This window comes from Apodemus sylvaticus, chromosome 10 (genome assembly GCF_947179515.1).
Source record: "Apodemus sylvaticus chromosome 10, mApoSyl1.1, whole genome shotgun sequence".
Taxonomy (NCBI): Eukaryota; Metazoa; Chordata; class Mammalia; order Rodentia; family Muridae; genus Apodemus; species Apodemus sylvaticus.
Window position 1 is genome coordinate 94,598,849 of NC_067481.1, and position 16,545 is coordinate 94,615,393.

At 50.3% G+C, this 16,545-nt stretch overlaps 1 protein-coding gene across 8 annotated transcripts in view; it reads right to left on the bottom strand.

Moving 5' to 3' along the window:
- Positions 1-196: 196 nt before the first annotated feature.
- Nprl3 (NPR3 like, GATOR1 complex subunit) overlaps positions 197-16,545 on the bottom strand; it is a 41,351-nt gene continuing 25,002 nt past the window's right edge. For 7 of the 8 annotated variants that reach the window (XM_052197682.1, XM_052197683.1, XM_052197684.1 and 4 more), the window contains 7 exons: positions 10,515-10,652; positions 8,802-8,958; positions 5,151-5,257; positions 4,338-4,467; positions 2,261-2,450; positions 1,423-1,615; positions 197-685 (listed from right to left, as the gene is read on the bottom strand). In XM_052197682.1, coding sequence (XP_052053642.1) covers positions 520-685; positions 1,423-1,615; positions 2,261-2,450; positions 4,338-4,467; positions 5,151-5,257; positions 8,802-8,958; positions 10,515-10,652 — 1,081 coding nt within the window. In that variant the 3' untranslated portion in view covers positions 197-519. Of the gene's footprint in view, positions 686-1,422; positions 1,616-2,231; positions 2,451-4,337; positions 4,468-5,150; positions 5,258-8,801; positions 8,959-10,514; positions 10,653-16,545 lie in introns of those variants that run through there. The other variant, XM_052197685.1, reaches the window with a different exon arrangement.

A 16,545-nucleotide genomic window follows, 5' to 3' on the forward strand; every position in this document is an offset into this window, starting at 1 on the left:
CTCGGCAATGCTAAGCTTCGGTAAGGACCAGAAAACTGAAGAGGGAGACTGATGGGTGGGGGAGAGAGCAGTGGTTAAAAGTGCTTCCTGCGTCTCTGTTCTATTCCCAACAGCACACCCAGTGGTTCCCAGCCTCTGTAATGCTCTGGGCCATGCTTTCCTCTGACCTCTGAGGGCATACATACACACAAAACCATAAATAAAAAATAAATATATTTTTTAAAGTGACATTGATGGCACATATCTGTAATCATAGCATTTGGACGAGGCAGCAAGATCAGGAGTTCAAGGTCATCCTTAGCTACATAGCAAGTATGAGGTCTGGGTTACAGAAGACTTTGTCTCAAGACAAAAACAAAGCCCAACCCGGGTTGCCCCGGAGCTGCTTCTGACCAGACTGACGGCTGAAACAGGAAGCAGTTCTGCCAGGCTGGGGCTGCCGATCCTCCTAAGGCCGGTCAGGAGCTCCGTGGCAGAGGGGAGGCTGTTCCCATCCACACACAGGCATGCTGCTTGGGCTCACGTGAGCAGTGCCTGGAAGACAGCGATGACGGGGTCCTCATGGGTGGTCACCACCAGCACACTGCGGAACTTGTCAAAGAGCATGAGCAGCTGGGAGCGCCGTGTGTTCTCATTGTACATGATCTCCTCCAGATGGTGGCGGCCGCGGAAGTAGTGAAGGAGCCTGGGGGGGAGAGGACAGCATGAGCCTAGCCCAAGGCCGATGCTACCGAGGACAGCCATTGGTGGGCGAGTCTGTAAACTGCCTGTAGTTGGGCTTGTACAGAGCTGTGGGATGAGGTCAGCATCCTGGACCTGCTGTCCCCCAGTACCCCAGACTGTGGTGGTGGCCTGAAGAGAGGCCACAGAGCAGCATGGCTGTGCACTCAGAGCCACTTGAGCATGCACCCTGCTGAAGGGAGGAGAGCTAACGGCTTCTCTCTGCTCTCCCATGGCTCTGGGCAGTCTGCTCTAGGGAGCTCTCTGCAGCCGAGTCCAGCACACAGAAGGCCAGGAGCAGCACTTAAGAGTTGCAAAGGGTCCTCCAACAGTCTCCTTGTGTTTCTTCAAACAAAGAATGACAACCTGACCTCTCCCATAACACCATGCCCTCACATCTCCTAAGGCAGGATGGACGTGGCAGACACCAAGCTGCTATGGTACAAGGCCCTGAGCTTTCCCCAGGGCCAGCATCAGGACATACTCCTGCCCAGCCAAGTGGGTCGGAACTTGAGAGCAGTGACACACAACACCCACAAGTACAGAGTAAGCGCCCACTAGAGGGAGGGGCTGCACCCGAGCCTGCATCCCTACAGGATGGTAGCTCCCGCTGTGCACACATTAACCCCAGGGAGAGACCCACCACTTCCCTGGAGCTGTGAAGGGTACCAGCCACCCATGCAGGATCTTCCACGTCCCTACCTGGCAAACATGCGGAGGTCCTCAGGGTTTTGGGCTGCAGGCACATTGAGGATAGCAGCCCGCTCATGCTCTGAGAGGCTGGCCAGCAGGTTCTCCGTCATCCTCTTGTTCAGTGGTGAGTCCCCACTGGGGAGCAGCTCTGCACTGGAGTTGTCCATACTGGGGCTGGTAAGGGTCATGTCATCACTGCTGGCTGTGGGTTGAAATCGGCCAACTGGATTCCAGTGTACCAAGTAGGAGCACCAAAGGTACTGCCAGCATCCAGATCCTGAGATCACTGTCTCATTCTCCTCCTGGTGCCCAACTGTGCAATCTGCCTTCATGTAAGAATTCACTGCTATCCCACCACCTAAGTGCCTATCGTGTGGCTAACCTGGAATAGGAGGAGCTACCCTATAGAATCTACCCCTATAGGAGTACCTTCAAGGACCCAGTACGAAAGCATGCTGCATACCCACCACACCCCACCCCACGGCAGGAATGGCTGTCTTGTCCCATCTCAGCCAACATGGAGAATAAAGCACAAGACAGATAGGGGTACATGAACCCCAACACCAGACAGCTGTGGTCCCTGCTCTGAGCCTAGGCTGGAGTGGGAGAATCCTGCAGTGGGCAAAGGCTGCTTCTGATTACAGCTAGCTGCTCAGGGGAGGAGCCTCCTCTCAGACCCATGGCAGTACAGGGGAGACAGGAGGAAGAGGGACACAGGGACAGAGGCAGCTGAGTACAGATGTCTAAAAACACCTCTTATTCCAACAGTGCCCAGGCTTCTTGGATGTCACCACCAAAGACTACCAGCCCCCCATTACCAGACAGATGTCCTGGAAGGGGATCCTACTTGGGGAGCCAAAGCTTAGAGCATTGGGTGTGCTGAGGCTGCGGCCACCGACTCGGGCTGTGAAGGGGACATCATCCTCTCGCAGTCGGGGCTCCTCTTCACTGGGTGAGGCCATTAGGCAAACGTAGGTATGCAGCTGAATGAGGAGCCGGCGCTGCAGCATCCACACCACCATCTGGATGAGCTGGGTCTGTGGGTGACATAGTGAGACAGAAGGTGGGCTGCTACCCTGCCTCAGGCCTTGAGGAACAGGTCTCTGTTCCTGGGGACAGAGCCACCTCCTTAGCAGCCCCAGTACCTAAACAGGAAGGCCTCCTGCCAGGAAGAAGGACCTCACCTGCTGTAGCTCTGCAAGATCAGCATACCCCAGGAAAACAGTGGGTCAGAACCCCCAGACCACACGTGCACTAACTCCCAGCACACGTGTGCACCCACCCCTGTGCACTAGCTCCCATCACGCGTGTACACCCACACCTGTGCACTAGCTCCCAGCACACGTGTGCACTCACACCTGTGCACTAGCTCCCAGCACACGCCTGGGTTCCCTCCCTTCTCTGAGCCAACTTTCCCTAGAGACAGATCTGTCCTTGCCACCCTCACCTCCAGCCCACTAAGACCTGCTGCCATCAGACAATCCTCTGCTGGGCAAGCCCACACAAAGTTCACAGAGGAAACTGTCATGAGTCCTTAGCTGTACCTCAAAGTTTGCTTCAAGAACACAGGTGATTCCAAACGGAAACAGGAAGGGGACCTACTGTTCCCTACATGAAGCCAATGGCTCTTCCTAGTGAGCACTGGGCCTCTGCAGTGAACCTAGTGCCAGGTAGTGCCCAGCACCGATGTTAAAGTGTCTCTCAGACACAGACACCAAGCAGCAAGGTGTGTGAACACAGTACCAGTGCTCTCATCTTTGGGAGGCGCAGAAGAGCTGCTGCCCAGGTCACTGATAGAAGGGGACGAAGATGCGCATACTAACCATGGTCAAAACCAGATAAAATTTTAGAATTTTAAGGAATTGAAACCATTGTAACAGGAAATGTAAAGAATAAAACAAAAGCTGCATAAGCACTAGACAGTATGTCTCTGGGATGCGGCAAACAGAACAGCTCCATCCCAGGCCCCTAACAAGGCCTGAAGCAGCTGCTCAGACATGGCCTGGAAGATGAGCCGTTCTCCAGACAACTGGGAAGTTCCTGCTGGGATGGAGCACTGCCAGGCCCTCCCCCAGAGAGCTGCCTGGGGGAGAGGAGGGAGGTGCAGAGGCAAAGTGCATCTTTCATCCTCCTGGCTCTGCTCCTGGAAACCCAGGGCTCTGTGAAAGGCAGCGTTAGAACTCTGGCACACTCAGCATGTAAATGAGCTAAAGACCCAGGGTCTAATTCCCATTCACAATTTGAGAAGGGGAAGTATTTGACTTTGAGGACTAATTTTGCCCAGTGTATTTGGCAGCTATTAAAACAAATACTTTGCTTTTCAAGATAAACCATGGAGATCGCCCAGCTTGTCTCCCACACCTGTGCTCTTTCCCTAGCTTCCCTCCAAGAGCTCAAAGCGGGGAGGGGGTGGCGCTTCTCTGATCCTGAGTCACCATCTCCTAAGCATGGGGCATCCTGCAGCCCACTGCAAATTCATCCCCTGCACCTTGGGAAGCACCCTACCACAACCAGCCTCTCATTGCACTGGCAGAGGACTCCACACAAAGATCCCGTGGCTCCTAAGCCCCCAGAAGAAGGGATACAGGAACTCAACTGCCCTGGAAAACAGGGCCCAGGCTCAGTGAGAACAAAGCTGTCTGCACCTCCATCTGTGAGAAGCCCCTGCCCCAATGGCAGCACAAGGGAATCCTGTCAGCCCAGGAAAAGCTAATGCCCTTCTGGCAAACTTACACCGGCCTAGATCTAAGGATGCCTATGGTGAGCTCCACGGACCACAGGAAGCCTGCAGTACTTGCTAGTAAAATCCCCCTAAACCATGGCAAAAAGATCAACAATGCCAAGAGCCTTTGAATCAGGGGCCACCAGGCAGGCAGTCATACCCAGTCTACTCTGAAAGCCACACAGGGGCTCTGGTGACTCACCTCCTGTGCAGGGGGGGCCAGAGGGCTCCGGAACTCCGATAAAGAGACGGGCAAGGAAAACTTGGCCAGGACAGACGGCAGGTCATGTGACGGGAACTGGCGGGAGAACTGCTCAGCTAGCGGGGAGTACCTGGGGCAGACAGCCATGGTCAGTGCATTTCCCATGCTCACAGCAACCATCTGGGTAAGCACAACAACAGAATGAAGTATGGTGACCCAGCAGACCTTCAGATGGCAGAACCATACTCACTGTCCCTCAAGATGTGGTAGGAACCATAGAACCCCTCTGATTTCAGCCAGGAAGAGATGGCCTTACCACGGGCAACACCAAACCAGACTGTGAGCTGCACCTGAGCACACTATAGGCAGTATCAGGATATAGTGAGATCTGGCCTCATGGCTTCAAAGCCTCTGGGGCCTGGCCAGTGGGGGCACCATTAAAGGGTCCTGCTGGGCTTTTCTTTTTTCTTTTTTAAATAAATGAAAGAAAAATCTAAGGGCTAGAGATGTGGCTCAATGGTTAAGAGCACTGGCTCCTCTTTCAAGGGACATGGGTTCAATTCCTAGCACCTGCATGACAGCTCCCAACTGTCTGTAACTCGAGTTCCATGGGATCTGACACCCTCACACACACATATAAGCAGGCAGAACACCAATGTACATAAAATAAAAGTAAATAAGTAGCCGGGCAGTGGTAGCATACGCCTTTAATCCCAGCACTTGGGAGGCAGAGGCAGATGGATTTCTGAGTTCGAGGTCCTGCTGGGATTTTCTAACTCCAGACCCCAGAGTTTGGCAGCCAATGGTACTTACAGACACACACTGGCATTGGGAGACAGGACATAGACGTTGTTCTCACACAGTGGGTAGATGATGACGGCCTTGCCCCAGTATACCAGGTGAGCAGCAAGCTGGAAGACCTGCAGACCAAGGGGAGATGGAAGGACTAAACTTGGAGGCCGTGGCCTTCCTGCCTGAAGAAAATGCCCTCTGGAACTTTCCAACTTGAAGCGGCACTGCCGCACCCCTGTGTCAGTGGTACCAACATCACTGTTCTTGTAGTCAGAGTCCCTGTGCTTCTTGATAGCACTGTTTTTGCTAGGCAGGAGGCACATGATCACAGGGACACTGGGTGCTTGGGAGCATGGGCTGGATGACTCCAGCAGAAGCACAGCATTCTCTTGGCCACCAGTCACCCAGCACCATTCTCCAAAGTAATAAACTATGGAGTCTCATCCACCCCTGCATACTCTAAGGTCCGCATGCACCCTGCTTTCCCCAGAGATCATCCTCCCATTCTGTTCTCCTAAGCTCTGAGACACCAGGAAATACAACGAGACCAGAAATCCCTTCTAGGGTAGCCTCAGTACACACCAACATTATGGGCCAGGCCTGAAAACTCAGCACCACAGCCCTCATGAGAAGGTGTGTTAAGTCACAAGCAATGGCAGCCATGCTTTCAGCAGGTGAGCTGCCTTGGCACGGTGTCTGTTCTCCTGCTGAGGGCAGTTATCAGCCAACAACCAGCTCAACACGGAGGAAACAGCTTCCTCACCGCTGCCCCTCTATGCTCTTATCCCACATGCGACGAACATGCACTCTCCAGCAAAGACACGCCCATGTCTTCTATATCTGCTGACACTGTGATTTCCAATCTCACCCTCCCTTCACCCTATAACATTCTCCATTAAGAAGCCAGAATGCCATTCTTAGAACTAAAAATCCAAAATAAGCATGACAGAGCTAGAGCCAGGGTGCCAGCAAACCTGTGCTGCCTTGGGTTGTTCCAACAAAGAATCTGCTCTTGCCTCTTACTTGGTTTGTAGCCTCATCAAAGCCAATCTCTACTCTTAAATAAATGCACATCACCTCCTTCTCTGCAGTCAATTCTTCAACCCCCATCTTAAAAATAGTGTGTGTGTGTGTGTGTGTGTGTGTGTGTGTGTGTTTTCATGCTAATGTACCCACAGAAGCCAGAGGCTGTCAGATACATTGGAGTTACAGGAGATTGTAACCTGTCCAACATGGGTGTAAGAACAGAACTTGGGTCTTCTACCAGAACAGCAAGTGCTTTTCTTTAACCTCTGAGCCAGTGGTTCTTAACCTTCCTAATGCTACAGCCTTTAATACAGGTCCTCATGTTGAGGCCCTGGGTTCAATCTCTAATACTGTCCAAAACAATCTGTACATTAAAGCCCAAGGAGCCGTGAGGATGATGACACACCCAAGAGGTCAGGAGACTGAGGCAGAAAAATTCCAAGTTTGAAAACAGCCAAGGCTATACAGACGACATCCTAGACATCCTGTCTCAACACAACAAAAACCTAGAGGGGCCTTAATCCCAGCACTTAGAAGGCAGGCAGAGATCTCTGTGAGTTTGAGGCCAACCTGGTCTACAGAGCAAGTTCCAGGACAGCCAGGGCTACAGAGAAACCCTGTCTCAAACAAACGATCCTTCTCCCTCAGCCTCCTGAGGACTTGGGTCACACAAGTGGGCCACTAGGCCCTCTGAGTGACCTTATATCATGTGTGACATTCACACCTGAGGCAGATGTTCCCCAAAGGTTCAGCACCACCCTAGGCTCACTGCTCCCACAGAGACATCTAGAGGAAACAGCAGTCAGCAGTCGGGAGAGCAGTGAGGTGAGTTGTAGAGAATGGCCGGGGAGACCTCACAGGGCTTCACACAGGCACAGCAACAGTGAGCTCCGATTTAAATCAGATTCAGCAGGGAGTTAGTTCAGAAGGAAACACCCTCCTCCCTGATCCCAGACAAGACCAAGACAAGGAAATGGAAGAGACATCAAAGGTTTATCAAAGGACTGTTACAGGGAAGTCAGACACAGTTCTAGCACAGCCTCTCAGTAAAGTCTTTCTCAAACGTGGAGTAGGAAGAGAAAATAGCCATCAATCATCCACGCAGCCCAGACTCCTTAGAACAGCAGCACCGCCCCTTTCTGCGGTGCTCAGGGACAGTGGGTACTTCCGAAGTTCTGTGCCTGGTGCTGAGGGAAGCAGGATGAGGTCCTTGCTGAATCTTATCCAGCTTAGAATGCCAAGTTGAACTACAAAAGGCAGCATAAGCTAAGTGCTCTCACAGAGCCTATGAAGAGGCAGAGATAGACAGAAGGGACAAACTTTTCCTGAAAACAGAAAGGGTTTTGGAAAAAGGCAGCCCAATGGGCCCACAAGGCAAAAACTACCAGCAATGCCAACCCACTTCTCAGCCTCACAGAGCCAGGAGGCCTTGCCAGAAGGACCCAAGAGGGCCTGCCTCAGAGCTACTTCAGTCTACTGAGAAGGCTGGCATTTGAGCAAACAGGTCCTGGGTAGGCCTCTGCTCCCCTCTGCAGGCCACAGCGTGCACAGCACTACCAGATGAGGATATTGGCATTCATTCCTTTGGCCCTGCACCCACAGCCCTGGCAGAGGTGACTCAGTCTACACTGACCCCGAATACCAGCTTCTTCTATGCCTTTTCCTCCTCCACACTGCAGCTAAGGGCCTTCTCTCTGAGCCCAGAGGGCAGCCACAAACACTTGCCTTGGGGCTATCTATCACTCTGCCACACTTCTTCCTCCATGAGAGTGAGGACATACTGATGACTCTAGGGCCACGTTGTAGAAGGCGAGAAGGAGCAGGACCAAGGGATCTGGGTGGAGCGGAGCTCGCTTGGATACCAGCCCCGCAGGCATCAGAGATGGAAGGAAGCAAATCCTCAGTCCTTTAGGGAAGGTTTTCTCTAAACATTTGATTGGATTTAGTTGACCTCCAAAATAAGGCTGTATCACTGCATGTCTCATCATTAAAGACATGTATTTTATTAAAAACAAAAACAAGGGGGCTGGAGAGATGGCTAAGTGGTTAAGACTGCTCTTCCAGAGGTTCTGAGATCAATTTCCAGCAACCACATGGTGGTTCATAACCATCTGCAAAGGGATCCGAGGCCCTCTACTGATATGTCCGAAGACAGTGACAGTGTACTCACATACATAAAAAATCTTTAAAAAAAAAAAAATAAAATAAAAGATAGGAAAATGTGCAAAAAATAGAAGCCACACAGTAGGGTCAGGTCAGTTACCCCTCAAGTCCTCGCTCTCTTCCCCGTGCTTGCTCATGGCCAGTGTGAGACTGCCCTGAGCTGGAAGACCCACCATGAGCTGCTACCGCCCCAAGCTGCTCTCCAGGCCTTCCTGGAAACACTCCTTTCTCCCAAGGCTTGCCTCACCTCACCTAACAGGAAAGAAGTCAGTCCTGTGGCTCTAAACTAAGTGTGACCAGGTACCAGAAGCCCAAGCCTCCTCCCTGATCTGTGGCAGGACATGGAGTGTCTTCTTATGTGCTAGACAAGGGCCCTGGGGACTCAGCATGGCTGGCAAGCAGTCTGCTTTCCTGACCCTGCACAGGCTGCCTCCCTAATGTACCGAGGCTGTTTTCCCTACTCCTCCGAGTGCCCGGCCCTACCTGCAGCAGGGCCAGATCAGCGTCCTGGGCGAGCTGCTGCAGGTTCTTCACAGCAGACGTGGTCTTGATCACCCGCACCAGAGCGGGGGAGCAGTCGATGGGAAGCTCACTCAGCAGAGACTTCTCGTCACTGAGAAGCAGCAAGGCATGGTATGGGCTGAAGGAGAGAGGCACAAGTCAGCAGGACATAAGAGCCATGGCCTGTACCAGGTAAGCATGGCACCACGGCACAGCTAGAGCCCATAGGCACGGTGCAGGAGAGGCGGAGGGGAAATCCAAACCAGTTCCGTGTCCAGGGGCTTTTACATCATCTGTGAGGATTACTGCTGCAGTAATACCTGACTTCCTATCCCCCTTCTCTACCTTTTTTTTTAAACACTTATTTATTTATATTTTGTATATACGTGAGGCACACACATATAGGTCTCTTCTACCAAGTGGGTTCCAGGAATTGCACTCAGGTCACACCAAGCCTGGCAGTGAGCGCCTTTACCTGCTGAACCAGCTTATCAACCTTCAATCTAATTTATTTTTTGAGACAGGGTTTCTCTGTATAGCCCTGGCTGTCCTGGAACTCAACACCAGGCTGTAGACTAGGTTGGTCTTGAACTTAGAGATCCTTCTGCCCTGCCTCCTGAGTGCTGGAGCTGAGGTGTGTGCCATGTCTAGCTCTCCTCCTTATTTTCTGAGATAGGATCTCTCATTGAACCTGAAGCAAGCCATTTTGGCTGCACTTGTTGGCCACCAAGCCTTTGGGATCTGCCTGTCTCTGCCATCTAAATATATATATGCATGTGCACAGAGATAAATAACAATAAAGCAAGCATGGTGGCTGTTACATATTTTTCATTCCAACACCTGAGAGGAAAAGGCAGATGAATCTCAGTGAATTCAAGGCTAGCCTAGTAGTGTACACAGTAAGTTCCAGAACAGCCAGGAAGACAGAGTCTGTCTCATGAAGGGTGAGGAAGGAAGGGCATATGATAACGTATGTATGTATGTATGTATGCATGCATGCATGTATGCATGTATGTAGTGATAAAGTGCTTGCCTAGCATGTACAAAGCCCTAGGTTTAGTCATTATTACCACAAAAAAAGAGGTCTTTCTAAATACAGGAAAAACAAACTATCCCCCAACTATGAATAGAACTACAGAAATATGATCAGTCATTTGACTTGTAGCATAGATGTGGGATTGTAGGACTGGGCAAAAAGCAATCTGCTTTCTATCATTTCCAGTGTTGAGGAATGTACCCAGATTTCATCTTTTTTATTCTCTGTAGTGCTGAGAACAGAGCCTGGGGCCTATAATGCACTACGCCACTGAGTTAAATTCCCAGTCCTGTCTTTTCCTTACAGGAAATCAACTAATCTAAGAAAGTAACTGGTGCCCATGATTTCTGATGAAATGCTGACAACTGCTGAGTGTACCACGAAGGCAATCTGCTAAAGTTCCAGGTTAGCCCTAAGTTGCCCTGCAGGCTTGCGTGAGGCCCTTAGCAGGTTCTCCTCACCTAGGCAATGCTGGAAGGACCTAGGTCATTTCTGGGCAGAATTAGATGTACAACCATGTAGTTCTATCAACAAGGAAGTCCTACATTGGAAAAAGTGCCTAGTTTCTGTGGCAGGAAGAAGAAAAGAGAATTTCTGAAACAAAGTAACTGGTAAGGTCTCAGCAGCTGAGGGAGAGGAAGGATGGGGTTGTCTCTCACCGGATGGCTTTCAGGCTCCGTTCAATAGCCTCAGGAGGGATCAGACTTGAAGCTGCATAGTGGATCTTGTGGGGCAGACAAAAGCTCACTTCCAGCCAGCTGTTAATGTGAAGCCGAACCACGCCAGATGTGCACAGGCTGTGAAGAGTAGGCAGTTACTATGGTGGCCGACTGCTTGTTCCCAGTGAACAACACCCTATTCACAGATGGTGGCCTCAGACACCAGGGGGAAATGCAGGTGGAGACCTCAGGGGTAGGAGAATGTCTTTTCAGATCTCAATATACCTAAGAAAATGTTAGGAATACACACAGACACACACACACACACACACACACACACACACAGACAGTCTGTTTGGCCCTAGAATAATGTATAATCCATTCAGCCTGTCAGCACTAAAGGAAGCTTCTTCTGTCTCCCTGATATTCAATGTGGTAGAGACATTGGCTGCCTGCCAGAACCCCTGGCAAACACTTGGCATCCACAGAGATGAGGAGGAGAGGGAGGCTCTCAGACCTCACAGAAGCACACAGCACCTCCCTTCCTGCACCTTGCTGGTGGTGGAGCACCACCACAGGTATAAGGTGCAGCTATCAATCGGAGGACATGCAGTGACTACCCAGCCAAGCCCAAGTTTTCCTCCACACTCTCAGTGACTGACACACACGTACTCAACATGCTCAGGCATGGCAGCACACGGCATCTCAAACCATCAACAAATCCTTTGTGCTCTACCTGCAAATCCAGACCCTCGGCAAAACGAGGCCAGAGCTGTGCAGACAACCAGCACCTGAGGAGGCGCTTTAGCCCCTCTCCTTCCAGCTTCTACCTGGGCAGTGTTGTCCAAGGTCCTCCAACACTGAGAACCCTGTGTATGCTGCACACACTTCCTGCCTCCATTTCCTTCCCTATCACTCAAGTCCAGCCATTCTCAGGACCCTGGCACTTAAGTCTGCCATGGTCTCTCTTCCCAGATCATGACTTTCTCCTAACTCTAATCTCGAGTGTACACTCTCCGTGTATCCTGGCCCCACCTTCACCGTGGCCCTTCACCCTGTACTCATGACCTGTTTGCTACCTAATACTGTCCTAACCAACCACACCAGGTACATCAAGGTTTGCACTGACACATAAAGCACTCCTGAGTGGAAGGCGGGGAGAACCCAGAGTCAGGCAGTAGTCTGCAGGAACACTGTCTTCACAGAAGTCACCCAGGAGGAGAGGGGAGCCTCACCCGTGGCTTAGCCACACAGCCCTGGTGCTAAGTGCCACAACATGTGCTTATTAAATAGAATCTATCCGTTCAGGTCTATATGCTGAGTGGGCAAAAAGTATGTTAGTGCATTTCTGAAATGTAATTATACAGATGTCATAAAGAAAGAAAAGCAACTGCTCAGGCAAAGCCCCTGTGACTTGCACTTATTCTGCCTGAGAGAGGTATTTCCTGGCATCTGCCCCAACCCAGTCAAGCTCAGCAGAGCCACCCAGACAGGCAGCCTCCTTCATCCAGTATAGGAACATAACCTAAGGCTTCATGACTGTCCTCAAACAGGCCACCCCCTGGTTCCAAACTGCTATTTCTATAGCGCCATCCCTGCCCTTGTTTCCCGCTGCCTCCCACCAAGAAGAGCAGCCAAGAAGTATTTTCCCATCACCACCCACTCTGCTGCTATTCTCAGCTCCCATGATGGGAATGGTCCAGGAGAGGGCAGGCTAGCAGTTAAAGGGGGTGTGGCAAGAGTTCTTCCTGCCTGGGTCAAAGGTGAAATGTTTGGGTACTGTGGGAGAAACGAGGTTCTTGCTACAAACACACTTTTGTTTTCTCTTTTCTCCCACCCCCATTTCTTTTTTTCCAAGACAAGGTCTCTATGTCTTGGGTCTGGATATGTAGGCTGCAGGAACAGGATTCCAACTCACAGAGAGGCACTTGCCTCCACCTTTCAAGATGGCGCTCACTCTTTTTCCATTTTATTTTTAAGGCAGAATTTTGTTGTGTACCCCAAGCTGGCCTCAAACTTGTGATCCTCCTGCCTCTACTCCCAAATGCTGAGATTCTCAGCATGTATCACAATAGCTGCCAAGGACTATTATAGTCTCTTCCCTGAGGCCTCCAGCAATAGACAAGAGCTCTAAGATTCTGAATTTTCCCCAGAGGGTTGCCAGGAACTCCAGCCAACAGATTCAAATGCAAAAACAAGTCTTTTTCTCCTTCAAGCAGAGAATAGCAGAGGGGGAAGGAAACTAGAGAACACATCTGTGACCTTGACTCCCCAGGATCTCTGTTTAATGCCACCTACCTCATGGCTCCAAAATATCCATGCCTGCTTCTCCCAGGGCCTCAACACCACTGAGGATGGGTGTACGGATGGGCACCACAGGCTCTGGCTGAGCCTAGAGGACAATGGTGGTTCACTGGGGAGGTTCACGGGGTGGGGGTGGGGGAATGCAGAACAAACTTTAAAGTCTGTTAAAAGCAGGGTTTAATGAATGTCAAGATGTGGTCAAAGGCCCGGTTCCCTGAGGTCATTACTCCTGGCCTTTCGAGGAATGAGCCCTAACCAAGTCTGTGTAGTTTCCAGGATGGACTGCAGAGCCTGCAATCAGCCTCGAGAAACCCGGAAAACCTCTCAGCATTCACACAAAAGGGTGAAGGCAGAAGAGAAAAGGGTTACCCCTTGCTGCGCTGGGGTCATGCCCATGCAAACACCAGCCAGCCTCCTCCAATTAACCTATGGTAAAAAGGGAGGAAATAGAAGGTCCTATTTTTGAACTCTCTTATTTAGGGTATAGCACAGGGTGGCTATTGGAACAACATGGAATCAGAATTAAATACCAAGACTCCTATCATTTCAAACATGGCTGATTCTGGTCTACCCAGGGCCTCAGTAATGTGGTGACAGCCATGTGCTTAGGTGCAGCTCTAAGTAGGGTTTCAGTCCCCTGGGGCACAGCAAGAGAGGAAACAGATTACAGCCTTATACTTAGAAGACTCTTACCTGGATGGCGCAGTGTATAAAGCAGTTACAGGGAAAGGTACATATAGACTTGTGTGGCAGTGCAGGCCAGGTCTGAATGCTAGCTGTGGGCATGAGGGACCTATTAAGGCCTTCATAACCCTCACAACTCAGGTATGTCTCAACCTCACGCCAGCCGACTCAGCTCTGCAGCCTGCGTCTTTCTTTCCCTTTGAATATTTTGTACTGAGCGGGATCCTCTTTACAAAGTAAAAAGCTCTGTGGCACAGAGACACTGAATACTGCCATTAGAAGTCCCCTAAGTACCAGATGCACATCTGGACAAACCTCTGGAGTACACTGAGAGGGCAGGAGTGTTAAAAACGTGCCTGCCCAACTTCTAGCCTCCAGCTCTAGAGATAGGCAAATCCTTCACAACAAAAGTGTAAACCAGGAAACACTAAAGCCTGTGGAGAGAAGGCATGAACAGCACTCCTGCTTCTGTGATCTGCATTTCAAGATGAAACCCAGAGTTTGCACCAAGAAAAGTTGCCTGCTAAGCTTGTGTTCCTATTTGTAGGAGTTTAATATTTAGTCCGAAAACAGTCTGCAGAAAAACACTGTCCCCCCCCAAGCTTATCCAACCTTTTGCACAGTATTAGAGTCCAGCCCTTCTGCAACAGGAGATAAATGCTCCTGCCAGGGCCCAGCACCTACACACCATGACTGTGCAGAGCACCGCAGTCCTATCTTCTGCACCCAAGATGCACCACATGCACGCTTATCTCACTCCTGCGCTCCTCGGCATCTGAGGAAAAAGCCAGCGCCCACCTTTAGCTAATAGTCAACAGGTGACCTCACCTCAGCTAAGCCTCTTCCTACTCTGAGACTCTGCCATGTATTCTGTGTTCTCTGCCCCACACAGCAGGCAGGCTCCCAACTACATGTGGCAGGGTGAAGCACAAAACAAGAGACATACATGGGCAGGACTCTAAAGTCCTACCTTGGGACCTCAAACAAAACTTTATACATATGTACATTTTGTTATGAAATACAGACTGTAACTCTGGGACCACTCAGAAGCATCTACAGGCTTGCTCTTGCTCTTGAGCAGTTAACAGCGTGGCCAGCACTACTTACCTGGCCAGGCCTCACACAGCATTCCCATGATCTAAGCCTCCCAGACCCAACCCCAGCCTCTGTTCATTCAGAGAATCACTCATCAGAACACTTCTTCACACCACAAGGAATCTATACCGTCATCCCTCCTGCCATTCAGATCTCTAACTGTGGATAAATTGTGCCAAGGGTCATGCTATGAAAAGTGAAGGGACATCCCTGCGCTAGTTAGTTCCACAAGGAGACACGGGTACTAGGACAACCAGCGTAACCTCCTACGGGATTCCCTCTTCCATTCCATAGTCACAGACACTCGGGTAGGGTTGCCAGCGAGAACTACAGCAGAGCCGTGGCTCGGTTGGAACAGTAAAGCCAGGACAGTTCTGTTGAGAGGAGGCTCTTAAAGCTCGACAGCAGCTAAGCACACAAACTCCCTGTCTTTAGGTCTCTCTGAGAGCGCCTTTCTCAGGGATCTGGCAAAGAGCTACTGTCAAAAGACAGATGCTGTATTTGATCTACCCAGCCAATGCATATTCAGCTACACCTTTTTCTGGCTGAAGGAACAGGCCCTCGAGGCCACCCACAGACCTTGTGTGATGAGGCTGGAGTGAACCAGGCCAAGAGGGCTGCTGTGCAGTTATAGGTTGTGTAATATTAGACAGGCGTGGGAGCAGAAAGGCTCACAACTGCCACATCCTGCCAGAGAGGTGTGGCTCTCAGCCTCCAAGGCCAGGATCCAGGACCCAGGGTTGGATGTGTAGGAGTTCCCCTGGAGAAATGAGACCTTATGCACTAACAAACAGGTATCTGGCTAGAAGGACCTTGAATGCCTTTCTCACCAAAAGCTCAAATTCCTGTGTCCCTCCGAATTGGTCCACTAGGTGGCGCAGATGACAAAGTTTTCTAAGGTTATACATTTCTCCCACATCCTTTTTTTCTTTAGAAACCTACAGTCACTGGTTTCCTTTTTACTTTGCTTTTTGGATGCTATGCAGCCAAGCCTGTCTACATAAGTGAGTTAATTCCAGGCCATCCAGGGTTACACAATGGAACTCTGTGTAAAAACTAAAAGAGAGAGTATCACATAGCTGTCCCAAGCCACCCTGGGTCACGTGTGAGAATGCCACACACACTAGTGCAGGTACTCTGTGTGTATTTAACAGAGTCTGTCACACACACTAGTGCAGGTACTCTGTGTGTATTTAATGGAGTCTGACACACACTAGTGCAGGAACTCTGTGTATATTTAACGGAGTCTCACACACACTAGTGCAGGAACTCTGTGTGTATTTAATAGAGACTGTCACACACACTAGTGCAGGAACTCTGTGTGTATTTAATAGAGACTGTCACACACACTAGTGCAGGAACTCTGTGTGTATTTAACAGAGTCTCACACACACTAGTGCAGGAACTCTGTGTGTATTTAACAGAGTCTCACACACACTAGTGCAGGAACTCTGTGTGTATTTAACGGAGTCTCACACACACTAGTGCAGGAACTCTGTGTGTATTTAATGGAGTCTCACACACTAGTGCAGGAACTCTGTGTGTATTTAACGGAGTCTGACACACACTAGTGCAGGTACTCTGTGTGTATTTAACGGAGTCTCACACACACTAGTGCAGGAACTCTGTGTGTATTTAACGGAGTCTCACACACACTAGTGCAGGAACTCTGTGTGTATTTAACGGAGTCTCACACACACTAGTGCAGGAACTCTGTGTGTATTTAACAGAGTCTCACACACACTAGTGCAGGAACTCTGTGTGTATTTAACAGAGTCTCACACACACTAGTGCAGGAACTCTGTGTGTATTTACCGGAGTCTCACACACACTAGTGCAGGAACTCTGTGTGTATTTAACGGAGTCTCACACACACTAGTGCAGGAACTCTGTGTGTATTTAACGGAGTCTGACACACACTAGTGCAGGAACTCTGTGTGTATTTAAC